Below are 25,118 nucleotides of genomic sequence, written 5' to 3' on the forward strand. Positions count from 1 at the left end.
GGGAATCAAAAACCAGATGGCATAGGTTTAGGGTGAGAGGGGAAAGATTTAAAATGGACAAGGGGCATCTTCTTCATGTAGAGGGTAGTAACAAGTTACCAGAGGCAGTGGTTCAGGCAGGTACAATAACATTTAAAAGGCAGGTACATGGATAGGAACCAGAGGGACGTACACCAAATGCAGGTAAATGGAGCTATCTGACATAGACATTATTGGTCATCATGGACCAGTTGGGCTGAAAGGCTGTTTTCCTTGCTGTATCACTCTTTGACTCCAAGCACTGACAACTTGTAGCATATAAAAACTGCATTCTGAGTGATTAAAAAAAAAGTAGTTAATTGCTTTCCATCAACATTGTCTCTACAATCTGAGAAACTAATTTGTCCAGTATAGTCCAAGCTTTCATTATATCAGTGAGGATTATGCAGTTCAAAACAACTCTCTCCTTGTCACTGGAAGGCTACACTGACATAAATGGCTTTGACAACCAGGCTCACCAGCTGCCTATGTTGTGAATGAAAATTAATGCTTGGGAATTGCCTTGACATATAAACTAACCTAATTACTGTATGTGTGATGAAACTCACTACTTACTCTTATCCATGAAGTGATTTTTTCAATTTGTTTTAATTGCTGGAAATCTACAGAAGTTTGTGCTGACCATCTTGGTTAGCTATAAGTAACTGGCAGTTTACGAATCTGTTTAAATAGGCAGTTAAGAATCTGAACATGATTTAGAAAGTGCAGAGTACGAGGGAAGAAGTCATAATGAATCTTTATGCCTACCCAACAAAGGACATATATACAGAAAAGGGCCAGTGACTTCATGAAGGATCCCCCTCACCTTGCACATGAACTGTTTGACTCACTCCCATCGGGGAGTAGGCTACATAACATCCATGCCAGGACCACCAGACTCAAAAATAGATATTTTCCTCAACAGTAAAACTGATCCACACTCCCACCACCACTACTTTATCATCCCTTCCTATCAGAGTCACATTATCTACAATAGTGTCACTTTATGGACATGCAATCAATGTATACAAGCTATCTTATGTACTTGTAATTATTTTTATTGTTGATTCATTTATCTTATTGTGCTTTGTCCGTGCTGCATCAGATCTGGGGTAACAACTATTTCACACCAAATGCTGGTAGAATGTTGTGATGCTGCCTGGCCTGCTGTGTTCTACCAGCATTTGGTGTGTGTTGTTGTTTGAATATCCAGCATCTGCAGATTTCCTCGTGTTAACAACTATTTTGTTCTCCTTTACAGTTGTTTACTGGAAATTACATTACACAATCTTGAATCAGATAGTGGTTTGATTACAACCTGAATACTGTGTTCATATCTGGGTTTCATACTTAAGGAAAGATGTGAAGGATTTGGAGAGGTTTACCACAATGATTCTATGTCAGAGGTAATTCAGTGATTAGGAGAACTTTGGTCATTCCTAAGAGGGTGCAAAGATATCTGATAGAGACAAAATCAGTTGTGTGTCAAGTGTACGTAGTACTTCCAAATAATAGACCCGTCAAGATCAAGGAAACAAGAAATAAAAGTGATCAGAAAAAGAATCTTAAGTGATATGAAGAAAACATCTTTTACATGCAACTCACGCTACACCTAGCAGCCCAGCCCGGCCAAACTTAAGAAATCTTGTTTGGGTGGATGCTGCACGATGTGTCCCGTTACAAAGCAGCACCCCGAAATAACAAACAGTACACGATATGCGATTAAGCTTTTTAACTCTTACTTTGACTATATGGCTAGTAGAAAAACAAAATAAAAGAAATAAAAGGGCCCAATCTTATTAAACAGTATGGAGCGAAGCTGAAGCACATTGATAAGCCGATTGTCTGCCACTGACCTCCTCTGATCGTCACTGCCCTTCGGACCCTAGCTCCGAGTCCACTCCTTCCGGCGGTCCACCAAATCTCTCCATTCGCATCTTCCCTCATCCCTCCCTCTCTCTGGCAAAAGCCCGTGAAATCAACTCCTTCCAGATTCACAAGACAGGGCTTGTGAAATCCTGACTGGCTAACATGCTGTTATCTCCAGCCATAACCCAAACATTGCTGCTACAGAGAAACCGTTACTTCAGCAGTGAACATTACAGAGAAACCGTTTCATTAGCCTTAGCAGTGAAACATTACAGAGAAGCCATTACAGCGCGTTACATATACAATGAATGCTTAGGTTCTAGAAGGCACTGTAAACAGTGTAAACAGATTCAACTGAAGTGTTCAAAAAGGTGATAAAGAAAACTAGCAAATTGGTAAATTGGCTTATAATTGTCACATGTACTGAGATGCAGTTTAAAACCAGTCCTGCATACTGTCCATACAAATCAATTCATTACATCAGTTCATTGAGGCTGTACAAGGTACAACAGTAAGAAATAAAGTGCAAAATAAAAGTGCAGTTCAGGTAGACTGTAAGGTGCAAGGTCACAACAAAGCAGGCTGTCAGGTCAAGAGTTCATCTTATCATACCGGTAAACCATTTAATAGTCTTGTAACAGCAGAACTGAATCTGTCTTTGAGCCTGGTGCTACGTGCTTTCAGGCTTTTGAATCTTCTGGCCAATGGGAGGCAAAAGAAATGAGAATGCCTGGTGTGTGTGGGATCTTTGATTATGCTGGCGGCTTTATTGAGGCAGCAACAAGTGTAAACAGAGTGCATAGAAAGAAGGCTGGTTTTCATGATGCTGAGATATGTCTACAATACACTGCAGTTTCTTGAGGTCATGGGCAGAGCATCAATAAAAATCAGTGAGGGTTTAAAGGGTTGTGCCAAATTTCTTTAGCCTTCAAAGGAAAAAGAGGCACTCATGAATTCACCTGGACATGACATCAATGTGGTTGGATCAGGACAGGCTGTTGGTGATGTTCACTCTGAGGAATTGGAAGCTATCAACCCTATTGAGCTGAACACTATTGATATAAACAACAGCAGGTGCACCGCTCACTCGTCCCCTCTTCCTGAAGTCAATGGACAACTCTGTTGATTTGCTGACATGGAGGGAAAGGTTGCTGCCATGACACATGACTAGAGAATGCTAGGGAATATAACTCACTCAACTGCTCATGCAAAGGGTTGAAACATCATATGTATCTGAGATGTCACCATTCTGTGATTTACTAACTTTATGAGGAATACATTTGTGCAGCTCTGAGCAGTTAGCTACCAGAGTCTATGTCTAGGAATAGTCCAGATATGGATATCTGGCCCTTGGGCACAGCTGCCTCACAGCTCCAGAAACCCGGGTTCAATCCTGATTTCCATGCACTCTCAGTGTGGAGTTATGGATAGACTAGCAGTTAGCATCACAACATTACAGCACCAGCAATATGGGTTCAATTCCATCGCTGTCTTTAATGAGTTTGTACATTCTCCCCATGACCACATGGGTTTCCTCCCACATTCCAAAGACGTACACAAGTTAGCAGATTAATTGGCCACATGGGTGAAATTGTGCAGTGCAGGCTCACTGGGCTGGAAAGGCCTGTTACTGTGCTGTATCTCTAAATAAAACTAGCTGGAACTCAGATGATCAATCCAAATATACAGACAAGAACTGTACCATTTCAATTCAACTTCCCATTTCCATTCTTACATTTCAGTCCATGACACCCTTTACTGCCACAATAAAGCCACACTCAGGCTCAAGGAGCAACACCTCACATCCAGTCTAGGTAACCTCCAACTTGAAGACCGAAACATCAATTTCCCCTCCCTTTCTCTCTTTTAGAATTCCCCATTCCCTTCCCCACCACCACCCAATCATGACCCTGCTTTCCTTTCTCCTATGGTCCACTGTTCTCTCCTATCAGATTCTTTCTTCAGCCCTTCACCTCTCCCTGCTTCTTATTTCATTCTTCCTCCCCCTCCCACCTTTTCCCTTCCCTGGCTTCACATATCACCTGCTAATTTGTACTCTTTCCCCTCCTTCCCACCTGATTCTGGTTTTTTCTCCCTTCCACTCCAGTCCTGATGAAGGTCTTGGCCCAAAATGTTGATAATTTAGTCTCCTCCATAAATGTGAATATTGGATTTTTGTGGAAGTTGGACAAGAATTATTTATCTTCCTTGCTCCTACACACTACAACCTATTTATAATAATCAAAACCATATTGATTTTTTGCCTTATTACTTGTCACATTGTCAAGGAACTGGATATCATTCTTGATACTTCTTTGTTTGCTTTTGCAAAATTAACTGTCACACTACTCTATATTACACTCGATCTTTACACGCCACCCCTTGATAAACCCGTTATCCTCTTTTAAACTTTCCAAGCTATTTTGCAACGTTTCCATTCATATGTCATTAAAAGATATTGATTCTATTTTTATTTTCAAATCACTCTCACTGAAACATACTAGCCTCTGGATATCTCCAATACATTAACGGCTACTTTAGATTTCTCTCTTCAACCAACTTTCCTTCTGACGTCATGAGCCTTGCACTTTTATCAATAGCCCAATTGCCAGAACAAGTTATATAGACCCTAGTCTGGCACAGTTATTTCCTCAAAACCACAGTCATAAAACTCTTACAATATGGGAGGCTATTCAGCTTAGAAAGCCATTACAGTCCCTAGTGGAACAGTCCCATCAGCTTCTACATTTTAATTATAGTTTTGCATTTTATTCCTTCTTAAGTACTTATCCAATGCCCCTTTTATTCTGTTTTCATTTCTTATAAGAATATAATAACATAAATGTGTCTATTATCCTGAAACATTGTACGGGGCCAATCAGAGGAAAGAATTACAACAAAAGCATGTGTAACTAAAGTAAATCTAAATAAAACATATATTCCTGCACTGCATCTTTTCTGTCAATGGATGAAGCACTAAAAAAAAGTAAGTGATTTTACAAATAGGCTTCATATCAGACATCAGAATGCATTTTAGATAGTGTTTAAATACTTTTATGCTGTACATCTGATTAAAATAATTTTGAAGAATATCATTAATATCAGATTTCAAATGTCAACATCTGTTGCACTTGTAGTTTCAATGACAAAAATATCAAGAATCAATTCAAATGGAGAAGGGGCAAGAATCATTTGGCAAGGTATAATCATTCACGTTAACAGAATTGCTGATATTAAAGATGAAAAATAATCATGCAAAATCTCATCTATTTGTTTTCTATTTTATTTTATCTATGTCTGTACTATGCCAAAATTTATTTAAACATTTTTGTCTCAAGAAACTGTAATTTGAAATAGCACCTTTAAAGGGATATTCATAGTATCTGTCATCCATGTTTAATGATGAAATTTTAATACACATTTAAGATACACACAGGTCTATTTTCACAAACTGTGTGACATTTAATGGGATTGGTTTCCTGGATTACCTAAATACCAGAGTTAAAAGATCCACAGATATTACAGATCACCTAAATATCAATATGACACTAATTTGGATTGATACCATTATTATCTGAAAGAAAAAAAAGTAAATAAAATCTGCAGAGACTAACTTTTCTCCATGACTGTGGCTTCCATTCCACTCTTAAGTGGTCAAGTACCTGACTGCACCTTTTCTGTTTCTTGCACATTTGATCCTACCCATGGATAGGGTTCAAGTGTCCTCACTTTTCAGCCCACCAGTCTTCACGTCCAACAGATACCATAATTTCTAACACCTCCAATGAGACTGCCACCCACTTCAACATTTCCCCCTCTTCCCATCTTTTCACACTCCACAGTCGCCATGGTAGCAAAGCGGTTAACGCAACACTGTTACAGCTCGGGATGCTGGAGTTCATTCATAGTGTCTTCCTGCAAGGAGTTTGCACGTCCTCCCCATGGGTTTCCCCTGGGTTAGTAAGTTAATTAGTCATTGAAAATTGTCCCGTTATTAGGCTAGGGTTGTATCAATGGATGCTGATGGCACATTTCAAAGGGCCTGTCCCACACTGTATCTCTAAATAAAGAGAATAAATAAAAAAGTGGATTCCTTTCAGTGACAGATAATCTGAGTACTCTATTCTCTGTCCAATTCTGTCACATCCAACAACGGCATACTTTCTCAAGACCATTTCCCCATGCAGCCCAAGGGATGACTCACCTCTCATTGAACCACTTTTCATTCCACTATTCAACTCAAATAGTGCTTCCAGATGAAGCAGTCGTTCTCTTACATTTCCCAGTTTCATGCATTGCACTCAATGTTCACAATGTGCTTCCCTCTACATTAGTGAAACCAAACACAGATTGCATGACCATGTTGAAGAACACCAGTAATCTTTCTACAAGAGCAGCCCTGTCTTGTCAATCACAATCACCTTAATTCACTATCTTTTCCCATTCTATCCTTTCTTCAGCATCCTTCAACATCCTAGTGTGGCCGAATATGTTCCTAAGAAACAACATTGTATATTCGGTCAGGGTATGTTGCTGAATTTAAAAATTTCAGTTTAATATACTTTTTTCTCATCCATAGCTATTACACTGTCCACTTCTATTTGTTTCTTTTGCCATTTCTGCCTCTGACTGATAGCTTTTAAACTGAGTGTTAACTTGACACCTTCTCACAGACACTCAGTATTTTCCCTTAATTTAACCTCATGCCTTAATCCATGCATGCAACTTAAAGCACTTTTCCAATTTTAATGAATGAAGGTTGCTTGAGCTGAAATGTTGACTCTGCTTCTCCCTCCATTAATGGTACTTGACTGGCAGAGTATTTCCAGCACACCTGCTTTTGTTTTAATTCTCACCTGCCATTTATCAACCGATTCTGCCAGCGCATGTCCATTTGCTGTTGTTACCATATCCTCACAGTTTACTACACTCTTAAACTTGGAATTGTTTGCAATATTTGAAATGTTATCACAAATCACCTAAGCACATCAAAATAGCAAAATCTCCGGGCACACCATTGTGTACCACCTTGCAGTATGAAAACAACCATTTTGTTTATTTTTCAAGACTTAAAGGGATCACATAAAGAGACTTTAAAGCAATTTAACATCACAATAAAATATAGAAGAACAGGAAAGTACCAGGTCCATCAGCTAATTTTGTTGCATCTCAATTCTTTCTGTATTCAGGTAAGTACAAAACATCACATGGCTGACCAGGGTAATTTACTTCGTTTACTGGCCAATGTTTTTTCCATAATCAACAAGATTAAAAGCAATTATCTGATCATCACCATGATTCAATGAAGGATCTTGCATACATAGAACAGTACAGCCCATTATGCCATGCAGACCCTTTAGCCAATTACAAGAACAATCTAACCATTCCCTCCCACATAGCTTACATTCCTTTTTTCATCCATGTACTTGTACGGACCTCTTAAACGTCCCTATTGTAACTATCTCTACTACTATCTCCAGCAGTGCATTCTATGCACTTACCACACTCAGTGTAAAGAAACCTACCTCTGACTACCCTTATATTTTTCTCTAATCACCTTCAAAGTACGTCCTATCATATTACCCATTTCTGCCCTGAGAGAAAGGCATTGGATATCCATTATATCTATGCCTCTTGGTAATTTTATACACCTCTCATCACCTCTCATCTTCCTTGCTCCAAAGTGAAAAGCCCTAGCTCACTCAACATTTCCTCATAAGACATGTTTTCTAATTCAGACAAAATCTTGGCAATTCTCCTGTGCACCCTCTCTAAAGCTTCCACATCCATTCTATTATGAGGCAAGCAGAACAGAACACAATACTGCAAATGTCACCTAATGTCATACTGCAACATCACCTCATGGCTCTTGAACTAAATTCCTCATCTAAGGAAGACCAACACACCAAACACCTTCTTAACCACATTGTCAATCCGCACAGCAACTCTGAATGATCTATGGCCTTGGACACCAAGATCACACGGTTCCTCAACACTGCTAAGACTCCTGACATTAACTTTGTACCCTATCATCTAATTCAACCTTCACACTTTTCTGGATAGTACTCCATCTGTCACTTGTCAACTCAGCTTGACATCCTGCAATGTCCCGTTGTAACCTATGACTAACTACACTATTCACAACACCATAAACCTTAGTGTCATCATCAAATTTACTAACCCATCCTTCTTCTTCCTTGTCTAAAACATTTATGAAAATTACAAAGAACAGGAGTCCCAGAATAGAACCCTGTTGGACACCAGTAACTACCAGGCAGAATACACTTCACTCTGTCACCTGTGGGCAAGCCAATTCTGAATCCACGCAAGCAAGTCTCCATGGATCCCATGCCTCCTAACTTTCTGAATGAGCCTACGATGGGGAACCTCATCAAGCACCTTACTAACATCTATAGACACCAATGTGGTGTCTATAGCTTCAACACTCTAGCTTCACCACTCTAGCTTCATTAAAAAAGCCATCAGCCTAGTGACACGTGACCTGCCCCTCACCTGGTCATGCTGTCTTTCACTAATCAAACTATGCTTCTCCAAGTGCTCATAAATTCTTTCCTGTAGTTTGTACAAATTGGCAATTCTGCTTTCTGTATTACCGTATCACCAAATGTCATAAGCATTTTATTGATATATAACAGGGGTCACCAACCCTTTTTTGCACCACAGACAGGTTTAATATTGACAATATTTTTGCAGACCGGCCGGCCTGGGGGGGAGGGGGGTTAATCTCGACTGGAATATAGGTGATAAGCCAACTATAAGTCACTTATAAGTGTCTAATACCCCCAATATCATTTCTAAAAGAGTTTACCGAACAAATTTAATACTAAACACAGCACATATTTTCCTTGCATGAATATAGTGGTAAGTCAATTATGTCACTTATAAGTCAATAGCATCATAATATTTTAAGTTAACATTTGGATATTAAACACACAGCGCATACTTTCCTCGTATGAACATATAAAAACATTGCAACACACTAATATCGCTGAATCAGTGGGAGACCTGGGCTTGTTACCCTGCAACAAGATGGTCCCATCGAGGGGCAACGGGAGACAGCGATACTCGAAGAGGGTTCCTCATGTCCAGTCCATTCTGCAATTTAGTTTTTGTTGCATTCATTGCAGGAAACCTCGCTTCGTAGAGATAAGATGTTGGAAATGGAAGCAACGTTTTCAGTGCTTTCGTGGCTATCTCTGGATATTCAGCCTTGACTTTGATCCAGAATGCCAGCAGAGATGTTATGTCAAACATACTTTTCAGCCCACTGTCATTTACAAGCTTGAGGAGTTGAGCTCCTCCCCGTGCTGACATGATGATTCACCAGGGACATTCACAAATGGGTCACGGACCCATTCCTTTGCACGTCTTGGGTCATTTGTGGTTGGGAAGTTAAGCTCGAATTCTGTCAACAACAAAGATAGGTGATAGCACACCAGCTGTGAGAAGGACGGTGCAGCTTTAGTCTCTCCCAAAATCCCAGCTAATGTTAGGAACATGTCAAATATGCCCCTGTCCACTCGCCATCCCCACAGTTCCAGTTTGGCTTTGAAAGCAGACATTTTATCTGCCAACTTGACGACAGTTGTCATTCTCTCCTGAAGTGACAAATTGAGTTCATTGAGCAGGTTCAAGATGTCACACAGATAAGCCAGTTTTGCTATCCACTCTTTGTCACTGAATTATGCTGCCAGTGGTGACTTTTTTCCTGAAAGAAATCGCTGTAGCGGCTCTCTTAACTCAAAAACCCTGGCCAGGGCTCTCCCCCTTGATAACCACTTGACTTCAGTGTGTAAGAGAAGGCATCCATTTCCTTTCAAATTCTTCACCAACAGTGAAAGGCTTCTTGGCCTTAGCAATAGGGCTAGCCCAGGCATGGGCAAACTACGGCCCGGGGGCCATATGCGGCCCATTAAGCTTTTTAATCCAGCCCGCAGAACTTGATGAAATTATATTAATAAACCTTGTTAACGTTTTTCCCCGCAATTCTGGCGTTTTCCCAATAGATGACGCACTCTATATACATTGACCTTTGTTGAGGTGCAGCGTATTACTCCACATTTGCACTTCACTCTTTGTTCGGCTCGACCTATTTGTGTGAACAGGCGTTCAGCGTCATGAACATCAACAAAGCCAGCCACAGATCCAAGTTAATTGACCAACACCTCAGATCCATCCTGAGAATCGCCACAACAAAACTAAATCCAGACTTTGATGCGCTGGCTAAAATGGGAGACCAACAACACTGTTCCCACTGAAATTAAAAATAAGTTTCTTCGTTGTGTTATGTAAAAAATGCATTTGAAAATATTTTTTTCAATAAGCCTTACATGTTACATGTCATTTCTGTTAAGTGATGGACATGAGTAGTGCGCAGGTGCACGTACGTTCTCAAAATAAAAAATGCACTCCAGATCAAATAACGCGCTCCGCATACTGGCGCGCTGTCACTGTTCTGTCCTTGTGCTGGTCGTTGTTGAGTTTTGGCACAGGGGACAATTGAATAAGAAGGAGCAGGACAAGTAGACCTGCATCTCCTACCGTTTTTGAAATAAAGACAGTCAGGAGGAGAGTGATGATGATAATATCTTGAAGAATAAAAGAATTTTCAATGCTTTAAAATAATAACTGTTACTATTAAAAAAAGCTGGATTTTATTCATTTAATTTTCAGTGTTTTAAAAGTCATTTCAATAAATAGCTAAATACCATGGGACTTCAAAGACAGATATTTTGTTGTAATGCATTTGTTCATTTTCAATTGAAATTAAAGCACATGTTTTCTACATATCCCATGATATTTTATTTTCTCTTATGAGGTGTATTACCAAAACACTCCGTCCATCTGCTCCTGGTCCGACCCCCCCTGTCAAATTTTAGAAACCTTTGTGGCCCACAAGTCAAAAAGTTTGCCCACACCTGGGCTAGCCGCTAAATATGACGCTCTCAGAGCAGGAGCATTTATGGAAGTAGTGGCCCTCAGCACTTGCTTTTGTCCCGCTTGCTCATGTTTTTCCACTCAAAAAAGCTCAACGGGTTTGTCTTTAAGTGCAGGGTGCTTGGACTCAAGGTGCCGAGGCAGCCTTGAGGGCTTCACTGCTTCATTAGACAGATTGTCTCCACATATCACACACAAGGGGCTTGGAGCGTATGAGTCACTGGTCGCATTAAAGCCATATTTTATGTACAACTTGTCGTATTTTCCGTTGAAAGAAACTTTCTTTTTTTTTTGCGGTCTCCGCCTCAGCTGTCTCTGCGTTATCATCTTTAGGCCTTTTATGTCCCCTCCCACCTCTTCCAAAGAAACTCTCAAGCAACGTTTGTTTTTTACTCATCGAGTAGTTGTAGGTTAATGACTGATTGATGAGCTCACGTGGATAATGACCTCGCATGCATTCAAGTTCAACAGTGGGCATGACAGGGAATGAGGAATGATGCAGCTGACTCATATCATTTCATATCGCCAAATCATATTGTTTCCTCACAGCCCAGTAGCACATGCTTTGCGACCCGGTACCAGTCTGCGGCCCAGTGGTTGGGGACCGCTGATATAAAGCACACTGTGACATTTTATAGTGAAGGTTACTATATTAAATCCAAGTTTTTTTTCATTCTTACATCATCATAGTAATCCAAAGCTAGAAGGTGACTACTGTCAACCATCAGGCTCTTGAACCAAAGGGGATAATTTCACTCAACTTCACTTGACCCATCCTTGAAATCCTCCCAAAACCTATGGAATCACTTCCAAGGACTCTTCATCTCATGTTCTCGATTTTTAATGTTTTTTTTAATTATTGTTATTAATTCTTTCTTTTTGTATTTTCACAGTTTGTTATCTTTTGCACACTAATTAAACATGCAAGTCAATGCAGTCTTTCATTGATTCTTTTATGGTTAATATTCTATAATGAATTTATAGAGTATGCCCACAAGAAAGTGAATCTCAGGATTGGATATGGTAATATACATGTACTTTGATAATAAATTTACTTTGAACATTTGAACTTTGCACTTTTCTGTGGTTAGGAATGTGCATGCCTTGTTGCCTCCAAGGAAGATGCTTCACAGCAATTGGTATTTCCACAGCAAAGAAAGTTTTAGTGCTCAAGCAAACTCTGTTCATCCTCAAAGTTAATAGATGATATAGGTTAAAGAAAAACAACCTCAGCCCTGCACTATGACTACACTCTGCATGGCGTGGTCAAGACGTTTGAGAGTGCATCAAATTCCACTTCCAATCAGTTTCTAAACTATACTGCCATTTGCACATTAATGTGTAATGAAAATTTGACTTGAGTATGGCAATAAAGCTGCAGCCTTAAAGTGTACATGTTAGTTAATTTATCCTGTTGTCAGACTCCTGGAATAATCGGGAATATTCTGCTTTGTCTAAATCTAAGGATAAGTGGAAACATATTTCAGCAGAAATGTCAGATATTAAATTACAGCGTTAATAGGCAAGGAAAGAAAAACATATAAAAAGAGACCTAGCAATTATACTTTGAAGCAGGGATTTCCTTATGCATTATAATCATATTTTGATTAAAACATTAAGGCATGCTGCAACTCCACTCAATGGACATTAAAAATTAGACAAAATAATAGAAGTCAATGTTTTCTGCAAAAATTGTGGCTGATGTCACAGAGTGGCCAGACTTAAACTACAAATTCCAAAGAAAAATCACTTCTATACAAAATGGTAATGCCAAACAAGCACAGAAAGATTACTGAATTTCAAAAGTCCTTTAAAAGAGAATAAATGTCAAAACTAATCCTGCACTTTATTCAACGATCAGTTGCTAGTTTGCTAGAGATTTATGTACAAAATATATCCACACTTGGAAGCAAAAAGTTGCAATAGGTTACTGCTGAATCTTTAATCAGTATAATGTGACACTTGGCATTGAACCAAGTCCTACAGACTTGCTGCTGTGCACTGCCAAGTATGCTGCTCACCACCATTTGTTTTGACTGTGGTTTCCATTGTCTAACTTTCACGATGATGGATACAATCTGAAACAGCAATGTCCTATATTTAGGCAACTCACCATGTTCCAAAACAAGCTTCTCTTTATCTGGTAAAACACAGTAACTTTATGCAGGAATTAATAAAAATGTAAATTGAGCTTGGAGGGAGAGTTAAAATCTAATTTCTTACAACCATTTTCTGAACTCCAGACTACTTGTCATTTTTTCATTAAAATAAGAGCTAAAACAAATTTTAAACACAAGACATTCTGTAGATACTGAAAATCATGAACAACATGCACAAAATGTTGGAGGAACTCAGCAAAGAAAAACAATTGGCTTCTTGGGTTTTCAACTTACGAAGAAACAATTAAAAGTGATTTTGAATTGATTGACTTTACCAGTTGGCAAATTTTATTCCAGATTATTTATACAAGTCTCTGTGACCTAAATGACTAAGTATGTTATTTATTTTTATTTAGAGATACTGCACAGAACAGGTCCTCTGGCCCAAAGAGCAAATCTGCCCAGCAACCCATCTATTTAACACTAAACTAACCACAAAACAATAAAAAAAAATAACCAATGAAATTTTCCTTGGATTTTGGGGGAAACTGGAGCACCCAGAGGAAATCTATGGGATCACAGCGAGAATGTGCAAACTCCTTACAGATGGCACCAGAACTCAGTCCCAAGCTGTAATGATGATGCACTAATCATTATGCTACTGTGGAGCCCTTGTTGTCAGCGTCGACATGCATTCTGATTTTTTAAAAATCAAAACACACATTGACTCGCACTTCTTCTAAACATAATACGATCCAGCCACAGAGTCCATCACTGGGTTAGGAGACTGCTCGTCTGCAGTTTTATTAAATATACTACTTAGATCGGTACAAGATTTAGACAGACAGTCAAACATACTTTATTGATCCCGAGGGAAACTGGGTTTCGCTACAGCCGCACCGACCAAGAATAGTGAAGAAACATAGCAATAATAAAAACATAAATAATCAAATAATAATAAGTTAATCATGCCAAGTGGAAATAAGTCCAGGACTAGGCTATTGGCTCAGGGTGTCTGACACTCCGAGGGAGGAGTTGTAAAGTTTGATGGCCACAGGTAGGAATGATTTCCTATGACGCTCAGTGTCACAGCTCGGTGGAATGAGTCTCTGGCTGAATGTACTCCTGTGCCTAACTGGTACATTATGGAGTGGATGGGAGTCATTGGTTGGAAACAGAAGTCACCTGTGCCTTAGCCCTCCTCGGGTCCACCACCTTAGTCTTTTTCACATTAAGCTGCAGATGATTCCACTCGCACCATGTGACAAAGTTTCCCACCGTAGCCCTGTACTCAGCCATATCTCCCTTGCTGATGCATCCAGCTATGGCTGAGTCATCAGAAAACTTCTGAAGATGGCAAGACTCTGTGCAGTAGTTGAAGTCCGAGGTGTAGATGGTGAAGAGAAAGGGAGACATCAAGAGATGTGAAGATGATGAAGAGAGTCATCAAGTACTACAGCACAGAGCCAGTCCCATGTACTTATCCAAACTTTTCTTATATGTTGAAATTGAACCTACATTCACAACTTCGCTGGTACTTACTCTAATTTCACATCATGCTCTGAGTGAAGTTGTCCCCCTGAGGTTCCTCTGAAATATTTCGCCTTTCACCCTTAACCTCTGTCCTCTAGTTCTAGTCTCAGAGGAAAAAGATGCTTGCATTTACCCTATCCATATTCTTCATAATTCTTTATACCTTCATCAAATCTCTACTCATTTTCTTATACTCCGGGGATAAAATCCTAACCTATTCAACTTTTCCCTATGACTCAGACCGTTAAGACCTTGCAACTTCCTTACAAATTTTCTCTACTTTTTTCCAATCTTATTGATATCTAGGTCGATGGCTGCACACAATAATCTAAATTTGGCCACACCAATGCCTTATACAACTTCAACATAACATCCCAACTCCTCCGCTCAATACTCTCAATCATGAAATCTGATGTGCCAGAACCTCTCCTTTTATAACCCTTTCTACCCATACATCCTTGATATTAATTTCCAAAAAAAGAAAGAGCAGACACGATTTTAACTTAAAGTCAAAAGCAGCGAGGAGATAATAAGCTGACCAGAGGCCGTGGCAACAATAATACACTAGTACCATAAGAAAATAATCCTCCCAACCTCAAATCCCACCCAATCAGGGTTGCAATTATCTCATCCAGATTATAATACGTTTCTCTTACAACTATAACAAAATCCCAATGCCCGGTGCTAGTAACGCTTGTGGACTTGGGGTTCAATCTTCCTTGCCTTTCCACCCAAGTCAATCCAAGCCAATAAAAGCTATTTTAAAAGCATTGAACAATGCAAAGATCATAACATTCTTTTTCAAAAACACATACCTAATACTTTAAAACAATGAAAAACATTAAATAAATCATATACCTAAAGAAATATGTGACTTACATTCTTATCTTCCATATCTGCCTTCTTAGAATCCCCAAACAAATGAATTCACTGATCCCATAAACAGAAAGTCCTCAGAAATCTCAGCAAGATCCTTCTGAATTCATCGGCAACACCTGAATTGGAGTACGTGCTAGGGACCGCCAGGATGCCAAAATTGTGACCATACTCAAGAAGGTAGATAAATCTAATTGAGTTAACTACTGAAGTGTTTCCCTGAAAAGTCTTTGCAAGAGTTGTTCTTAATGTCTAATGGCTCAACAGTTGCTTCATGAATTGGAGTGTACATTAATTCATCTGGAGGCACCGTTAGCATGATTTTTACTGTGTCACATTTCCAAGAGAGATTCAGGGAGAAACATCAACCACTTTACATGGTGTATTTGACCTTAAAAATTCCTCTGTCTCCATCAAGTGCAAATTTAATTGTCATTAATGTAGACGTATAAATGAAATAGAGTTCCTCTGGGGCCAAGGTGCAAAACACAGTATATCAAGATAGATTATGAAGTACCCATCTCAAATTCAGGTGCTCCCAAATTCAACTACGTCTGATTCTTGCTATGTGAAAGCAAATAATGATCTGAACCAATAGATCAGAGAGCTCCTAATTCACTGCAGTCTAGGGTCGGGTGAGATTGTATTACCCCTTCCAACAATTTTCTCGCTACAATACTGTAGCCAAGGAAGTGAGGTTCATTGAAGCTAATCTACAGAAAACACAAGAGTCTATTCAACCCACATCTTCTCCACTCCAAAAGTAAGGTCACTCCAGCCTCAATGAACTGCAATGCACAGAGAGTGTTTGTGTATGCACATAATCAGAGGCTCTCTTCCAAGTAATCATTGATCCACTCACTGAAGCCTTTTCAGAAAATGGACTTACACTAAACAACTAGAAGTAAAGGTCTCCTACCAACCTCCTTTCACTGTGGAATACCTTGGGAGGTCAAGATCTCAAACTAACATTAAACCAATGCTGGAGATAGTAGTAATCCCTGCCATCCTGTAAACTTCCAAGAGATGGAACACTTACACTAGATATGGATACACTGATAAAATACCATCAACTTTATCCCCCCAAACTTCTCCAAATCCACTGTGAATCTAAACCAGTGTTCTCTTCCAAACCAGTATCTCCAACATCAGAGCTGAAGACTAGATCCACAGTACACACCATGTCATTTACTATGCAAATTCTCATGTAACACATTAAAATATTAATTTGTAGCCAATTGGAAACATGGTTTTTAAATGGAATGCAGTAGCCAGATATTTAAAGCAATACAGGACACACAGATCATATTTTATTAAACAAAATTTAACCCCTAAGGAATAATGTGAATGGTAAATGGAATAATGCAGTGATATTGCACCCCCATGAAAGGAGGCAATATATATTGACAACATTTTAATGCCGAGTTGAGGATGGGGAGAGTGAGAAAGATGGGCTAGAGTGATCTATAAACAAATATATAAAAGTGGAAATTGAAGTGGATAGTATGCTAAAATCAATTAAAAATTGTACTTACTGGAAAAGCCAGTTAAAAGAGTAGACCTATCCTCTCCTTAATTATCCTCTTTTTCTTCATACAAGTATAAACATCTTGGGATTCTCTTGTTCACCAGGGACATTCCATGGTCTCTTCTGGCCTTCCTAATTGCCTGCTGTGCATTATCCTGCTATCTTTATATTCCACAAGGGTCCTGTCTGATTTTAGCTTATTTTTCCTTCCTGAATAATCATCCTAGGTTCCCATTTCCCTACTCCTTACCAAAACATGCCAATCCTTAATTCTGACCAGCTGGTCTTTAAACAACTCCCACATGACAAACATGGATTGGTCTGATAGCAGCTGCTCTCAGTGTCCCTTAACTCTTGTCTTATACTGTTGCAATTTGCCCACTCCCAATTTAGTACTTTCCAACAAGAACCGTTAACCTTACTCACATCCATCTTAAAACATAATGAGTCATGGTCAAGATTCCCAAAACCTCCACCCACGATCAGGTCTGTCACCTGGCCTGGCTCATTTACCAAAACTAGGTCCAGTATGTTCTCTCTTCTAGTTGGACTCTCCAATTATGTTTTAAGCCTCCTCTGGAATACATCAAACAAATCCTAATCCATCTAAACTTCTTGTACTAAGGAAGTTCCAATCAAAATTGGGGAAGTTAAAATCCCCTGCTATGACAGCCATGTTGTTTCTGCACCTTTCCACAATTTCTCTACATATCTGTTTCTCCATCTCTCAGTAGTAATCAAGAGATTTACAGTATACTCCCATCAGTGTAATTGCATCAATCATATCTAACACACAAAACGCTGGAGGAACTCAGCAGGCCAGGAAACATCTATGGAAAAGAGTAATCAGTCGTCATTTTGGACTGGACAGGAAGGGGAGAAGTTATAATAAGAAGGTGGGGGGAGGGGAGGAAGAAATACAAGGTGGCAGGTCATAGGTGAAACTGGAAGATGGGGAGGGAGTGAAGTGAAAAGCAGGGAAGTTGATTGGTGAAAGAGTTAAAGGGCTGAAGAAGGGGGAATCTGACAGGAGAGGACTGAAGGCCAGGGAAGAAACGGAAGGGCTTTGAAAGCATGCCTTCAGGTTGGAGGCTATCCAGATGGAATATAAGGTATTGCTCCTCCAACCTACCCAACAAATTGCCTCTGTTGATGAGCTCTCCAGTATGTGCTCCTTCATCATGAACGCTCCACCTCTTTCAAACAACCCCACCACCACATCTAAAACAATGAAACTCAAAAACATTGATCAGCCAGTCTTGTCCCTCATGCATTCAGGTCTCTTAACGGTAACTTTGTAACTCCACATACTGATCCAGGTTCCAGGTTCATCGGCCTTACCTATAATACTCACACCATTGAAGCAAACCCATTTTGTCTTATCAGACCCATCATATTTATTAGCATGTCCCTTGTTGCCTTTCCTGTCTTCTTACACCTTTGTGCATTTGATATTGTCATCTTAAAAGCACAATTCCACTTATCTACATATAATTTGTTGCAAAATTTCACAAAATTAATCATAATTATTTATTTGAGAGGCAAATAGGCAAATGGTTAAAGAAACTAAAAGCTGTCCAGAGCAAAAACTATATAAGAGAATTAACATCACCTACCTTGGCTTATTCTGAGGTATACCCTTGGGATCAACAGCAAACATCTTGCAAATAAATACAATGACAGGAGCTGTTTCATCACTCTTGCATTCAAGAAATGCTGAACGTATTAAAAAGAGAATGAAAGGTGTCACTGTTTCAATAAGTTTAAGGATGGCATTGATTATGTTTTTGAAATAATCGATAGAAGCAGCTACAAGTGAACTATAGCTTCACCAGTTACATAGTATTTTCTGACCCTGACAAACTACTACTAGAAAATTGCTTTTCACAATAATAGCTTCACATTTTAACTGATTTTCTCTTAAATTATGCTTATTAAAATAAAGATTCAGAGTTTTAAAATAGATTTTTTTACTGTCTTACAAATCAGTTACCACTGGAAATGGAAGAGACACAAAATACAATTGAATTATTGTATTAATCCAGAAACCACAAGAGCACAGTTGTCTATATAAGTGAAACAAAGATAAAACAGAAAGTCTGTGTTACATCAAGTACCGTGGCCTAGTTGAAAATCAAGCTTGACATAGCTCGGTCAATTGCTGAAATCAGCAAGACTGAATCACTCGTTAAAAACAGACCAGTTCTAATACAGCTTTTTGTGTGATATTTGGATATCTTCCAGTACACAACAAGGCTGAGGAGAAAATTGCACAAAACTACCCGTCAATTTTACGATGTATTAATTCAAAATTCAGTGGTTCTCAAATATTTTGACTTGGCCTTTGAAGTCACTGAAATTTCAAATACTTTGCTCTTTAAGGATAGAGAACAAAACAAAAACATTGAAGGAAAAAACAAACCAACCTTATGACCAGTTTCATAATGTCCACAGCTTTAAGCTTAGAGCAGAGAGAAATAAAATCAACAATTTTCAGCAATGCTTTGAGTTGGTGTATAACATTTTAGTTTATCTCATATTCTATTAAGGATTTAAACTTCAGAAATGAATGTAAACTAGGGTGGGAGGGTGGTTGTGGGTAACAAGCACAAACCTACACCTGAAATACTAACACATTTTAAAGGGAAAGAGTAAGCACTGAAGTAAACACAACTTTCCTTAAGTAAATCTCAACTATACAGAAGAGGAAACCCAATGGAAAGTGTGTTTTTGTCCACCTACGTCCTATACCTCATAAATGCCTTTAACCCATTTCTTCCCAATGTTATACAAGCACTATTATGCTGTTCTTGCAGCTGTAATACTGATCACCATCATATTAATCTAATGAAAAAACCTCTAACTTTATTTTGTAGAGGAACAATTTAACACTGCACAACTCTGCAGAGAGGGTCATTTACAAGAGCCAGAATCGAAGAAATGGAGAGCTTGAAGTACAGAATTGCAAAACTGAGATGAAAGCAGAGATGAAGGAGTAAAGCCTTACAGAGAATTGAACACATAGATAGGAATTGAAAATTTGTCTAACCATTGCTGCAATGCCACTTAATTGAATGGATGGCATGCAAAACATTTTTTCCATAATACCTCTGTACATATGACAATAATAAACCAATTTATGAAAATAAGAGGGTGGTTGATACAGCAGTGGGGATGGTGCAGTGTTGGTTACGCAACTGATGAGCTGAAGTCAATAATGCACTTGAGAATATTCAACATACAGTTTTGCCCCACTATTCAAAGGTAGAGCGTTCCTATGAAATGGTTTGTAAGCCAGAATGTTGTAAAGTGAAGAAGCAATTACCATTTACTTATATGGGAAAAATTTGTGAGCGTTCGCAGACCCAAAAAATAACCTACCAAATCATACCAAATAACACATAAAACCTAAAACAATAGTAACATATAGCAAAAGCAGGAATGAACTGATTAATACACAGCCTATATAAAGTAGGAATAGTTTTCTGCAATTATTGCAGCACTGTCCACTGTAAAGAATTTCTCACGCAAGCACCCTCGGCAGAAGCACTCTTTCCAGTAACGTTTAAGCTACGAAGCTGCCAAATCCTACCAAATAACATAAAAATACACAGCCTATATAAAGTAGAAATAATGTACATCCAGTATAGTTTCACTTACCGGAATCGGGAAGACAGGGAGCACACTGATGATGGCTGAGTCGTCGGAGGTTGGGGTGGTGGGAGGTAGAGGAGACTGGGGTGTCATCTCATCGTCATCTGTTTCCACCAGGGCAGGCAGGTCACCTGCTTCTATGTCTGCCTGCCTCGATGTCGAAGGTCGAGGTTCATCGTCTGCTGTGGCTGATGTGGAAGGCTTGAAAAACGACAGTATGCTTGACTGCTTAGCCTTGCGCATTTTTCTATCATACAGTTCTTTGTAAGCACTCAAACCATCCTGCAAATATTCCCTAAACCTACGTACCTTTCAAAATTAAAATCGTACTTTTCTGCAATCATTGCAGCGTTGTCAATCGCAGCAAAAATCTCATGCAATTGCTTCACATTCAGTTCCTGGACGACTTCACTTTCAGGCTGTTTTCTACCACTTTCGGTTTCAATTGTTATCCTTTCCTCTTCATTCGTCAGTTCTTGGTCATGAGATGCCAAAATCTTTTCAACGTCATCTTTGTCAACTTCCACAAACCTAGCCTCCTTAGCCAAATTCACTATGTTCTTACTTCGTTCACCATGATGGAAACGCTTAATTATGTCTAGTTTTACGCTAAGTGTAACACCCTTAAGCGCTCTTTTAGGCTTTTCCGATTAACAGTGAAAACACCTTCTGTTAGCAAAAACAGGTAACTAATATTGGTCTTTCGTAACAGCGAGGTGTCATAAAGCTAACATTTGAAAAACAGGGGACACATGTACAACTATTGTATGAATTCTCTTTTGAAACTAAATATGTGGCTAGTAACTATGCTTCACTTGTAAACGTTTGCTTATTTGCCTTTTTACTATCTTTCGTGAAATTAAATGCCAATTTTTAAAACCACTTTCTAATCTTTCGATAACACCCACACCAAATCATTCCACTGCTTGCTCCATAAACCAGGATTTATAACAAAATGCACTGTAGATAACACATCTGAATTTTTTTTTAACATAGAAAAGTACTACTAATTCTGCTCTTTTGCAGGACATATTCAAAGTTACAGTCCTATTCAGACCACCTCTCTCACTTCTTCCCCCATCACAATTATGACTCCATCTATGTTGCTTTCTGCTCCCAGCCAGTTTCATTACCTTTTGCACCTGCAATCATCTTCATACAATCCATCTGGTCCCTTTTAAAAAAATAGTTCCCGTCTTAATTTCAATCTATACTCTCCCTACACAACAGAAAATACTCTGACCATTCACCTTATCTATGTTTAATGTCCTGGTTAACATTTCTACTACTCTGCTGAGAGGTAGCTTATATTAGCAATTTTCTATAAAAGCAGTGTGCCATGCTAGAAAGTGTGTTTTGGCTTCGGCTAAGATGAGGACCCATGTTGTCCAACTTAAGAATGTAAGTCAACAAATCAGGATTTTGGGAAGTGACAGAAGGTTCTAGAGAGCTATGGGGAAGAGTATTCTGTAGTCTAGTGTGTGGTCTTTTAGTGGGAGCTGTGGAGAAGGACAGAAGGGAAGATGCTGCAGAATGCCATTGGAAGGAGAGACTTCATTGCAAAAGAGTCCTTTGTGCAGGTGAATGGGCAATACTTCTGAGAAAGAGAGCCAGGTTGCTTGAGATGGTCTTCGAAGGGAGTTCAAAACAGTGGTGGATGTTTTCACACAGATCATGTGTCCAGCACATGAGTAAGAGATACACCCCCAAATACTCAACTTTGAAAGAGACAAGCTCCAACAGTTATGTGCACATTAGACTGGTTTAACTGCAACAGGCCCTTTCATTATTTTTTGTTTTCTTTTTCCTATTAACCGTTTGATAAAGCTGAAATTGGTAAAGGTACTTTCTTTATAATTTTATGCGGTGTACAATCTGTTACTTCTTTGACCGATAATTGTGTATAAGCAGTATTTACACAGCATTTCCTCAAATTGAGATGTCTTTCATTGGAACATCATGACATTCCTGCATGGTTCAACAAACAAGGAATGGAAATACCACCATAATTTTTCATTTAACATTTATAAACATGGCTGTGATCTACATTTTTAATGTAAATGGCAATGAAAATGAAAAATAATAATCATGCTGAAGAGACATTTTATTATAAATGTAAAACTTCATTCCATCTTTCTCTGTTATGGTTATAGTGAGGCCACAAGAAACTCATCAAAAGGGTCATTACACATTTGAGAGTCTTGACACTGATACTTTCTCACAATATGCCTTCAGTGTTGCTTCTCGCTAGGACTGCTAGACAGTGAAGATCTGGAAAACTTGATTTAACACCCTTTCTCATGCTCAATGTCATATCCATAATCACCAGGCTGAGGTAAACATGCAGTGACTAAGGGGCCCAATTAGAAAACACCTCAGTATCTATACTCATCTGAGGCTTTGAAGAAGCTTAACTAACTCTTTAGTGAAAGATTTTATTTTTCTTACATCCCTGATTAATTTACCCTTGGAAGCAGATTGCTTTCACAATCATTTCATGGCTCCACCCCCTTGTGTCCAGATTGCTTTCCTCAAACAAATGCTACAGAAGATACTGCAGGCATTGTTACTTCGACTGTTTAGGTACTGTTGTCATCAGATTCAGTGTTCTGCTAAACAGCAACTGGCTAATGAACTACTGAGAACAGAAGAAGCCTGCTATTTATCTAAGTTCATCTGGAAAATATACAGCAAAGAGCAAAAAAGTTCACTCATTACCTCATGCCCATTACTTCTTCAGCAGAGCTTTCCTAGATTCATATTTTAATTATTTTATTTAAAAAATTGTTAACAGAATGGTAATTTAAACCAAGAAATTATTTTAAGTCCCATTGTTAGGTATTGGAAACATTGTTGTGCACAGTTTCCTGCTGAACCAACAGATGGCAGCAGTTAAGCACATTTCTTTACATTTAATTTTGTCAGCAATGTGCTCTGTTACAGGAGATATTTTGATTTGATGCTTTGCTTTTAAGTAGGGAGTGTGCGGCCAGCTAAACTTAGAACAGTTTTCTTAGGTCAGATAAAGTATAACTATGGTTGAAGATTTGGAATAAACAGCATTTTAGGGCAAGAAAATGAACAGTTGAAACTTAAAAGAGATAAATAACAGGCATAAATAACAACTCAAACTATTAGGAACCATTGCAAGCATATATGGTGTCAGGCACAGCTCAGCAGCAACACTTCTGGGTACATGCTCAAATTTCATTCTCAGGACTGGTGTACATACTCTAAGCTGAGAATACAATGCAACACAGAGAGGATCCTGAGCTGTTCAAAATCCTATCACCCAAGCAGTAGATTCAATGAAATAGGCACAGAAAATCTCTCAGCTGTATTTGCGGAGGTTCTCCCAGAGGCCTAGATACTATTGGTCCCTCAATCTGTTTCATCACTTCTTGATAAGATTCTGCAGTGCTGAAATTGAGAGTTGGATTATCCAAATCGCACAAGTGCCCATACTTCACTTGGTGTAAAACATTTTAGGGAATGTTCCAAGACAATCAAAATGCACCAGTAACAATGAAGACCATTTTGGAAATTCTAACTTTTATCTCAGTCCAATTCTTTGGGTTTGAAGATTCAACAGGTTAGTAGGCAATAAAATCCAGCTGGCTCCTTGTCCTGGGATACTAGCTATATCAAGATTCAATATTCAGCATTGTTTAGTGTCATTTCCAGTACACAAGTGTAAAGGAGAACAAAATGATTGTTACTCTGGATCCAAAATAGCACAAAAACACAGTAAGATAAAAAATACCATGGTAAAAACACAATAAATACAAATACATAAGGGGGAGGGGGGATGTGTGTGTGTGTCTATGTATGTATAAAATATAACATACAATTAATATATATTATTAATTGCATGTTCATAAAGTGACACTAGGCACAGGAGTGTTTGTACATAAGCTGACTGACAGGAAATGATAAAAAAAGTGGTGGTGGTGGAGGGGTGAGTGAGTGCAGGTGTGGCTTAGTGTAGGGAGATGTTTATCAGTCTTACCACTTGGGGAAAGGAGCTTTTTATTTATTCAATGATTTACAGTGTGGAATAGGTCAAACCCCTCTTCAAGTTGTGCCATCTAGCAATCCCCCGATTTAACCCTAGCCTAATCTCAGGAAAATTTCCAATAACCAATTAACCTACCAACCAGTACATCTTTGGACTGTGGGAGGAAACAGTAGTAGCCAGGGGAAACCCATGCAGTCACCCGGAGAACATACAAATTCCTTACAAGCAGCAAGAATTGAACCGGTAAAGCATTGTGCTAATTTATTGGAAAACCTGTTTTAATAAAGTTGCTCTGTTGTCAATTATTCCAACAGAATTGTTTTGTTGTCAGTTAGCATTATTTTAAACTTTCTTTGGCATACGGCATAGTGACTTTTCCCACATAAAATCTGCACAAACTTCCTGTATTTGTCTTCTTTGCCTTTGACACTGCAGAAGACTTGGACCAGCTGTCTCCACCCTAGCACATGATTCCCATGGTTACATGTCAAGAATTTCCCAAAGTAAGGGAAGTATATGTAGTTGACAACACCTGCCTGTGATTACAAAATACTGTATTCACTTC

The 25,118-nt window shown here is 38.9% G+C and overlaps 1 protein-coding gene across 3 annotated transcripts in view; it reads right to left on the minus strand.

Annotated features, from left to right (window-relative positions):
- efl1 (elongation factor like GTPase 1) overlaps positions 1–25,118 on the minus strand; it is a 291,123-nt gene that overhangs the window by 176,505 nt on the left and 89,500 nt on the right. For all 3 annotated transcript variants that reach the window (XM_059952643.1, XM_059952645.1, XM_059952644.1), the window contains one exon: positions 18,498–18,597. In XM_059952643.1, coding sequence (XP_059808626.1) covers positions 18,498–18,597 — 100 coding nt within the window. The remainder of the gene's footprint in view (positions 1–18,497; positions 18,598–25,118) is intronic.

This window comes from Hypanus sabinus, chromosome 28, assembly GCF_030144855.1.
Source record: "Hypanus sabinus isolate sHypSab1 chromosome 28, sHypSab1.hap1, whole genome shotgun sequence".
Lineage (NCBI taxonomy): Eukaryota > Metazoa > Chordata > Chondrichthyes > Myliobatiformes > Dasyatidae > Hypanus > Hypanus sabinus.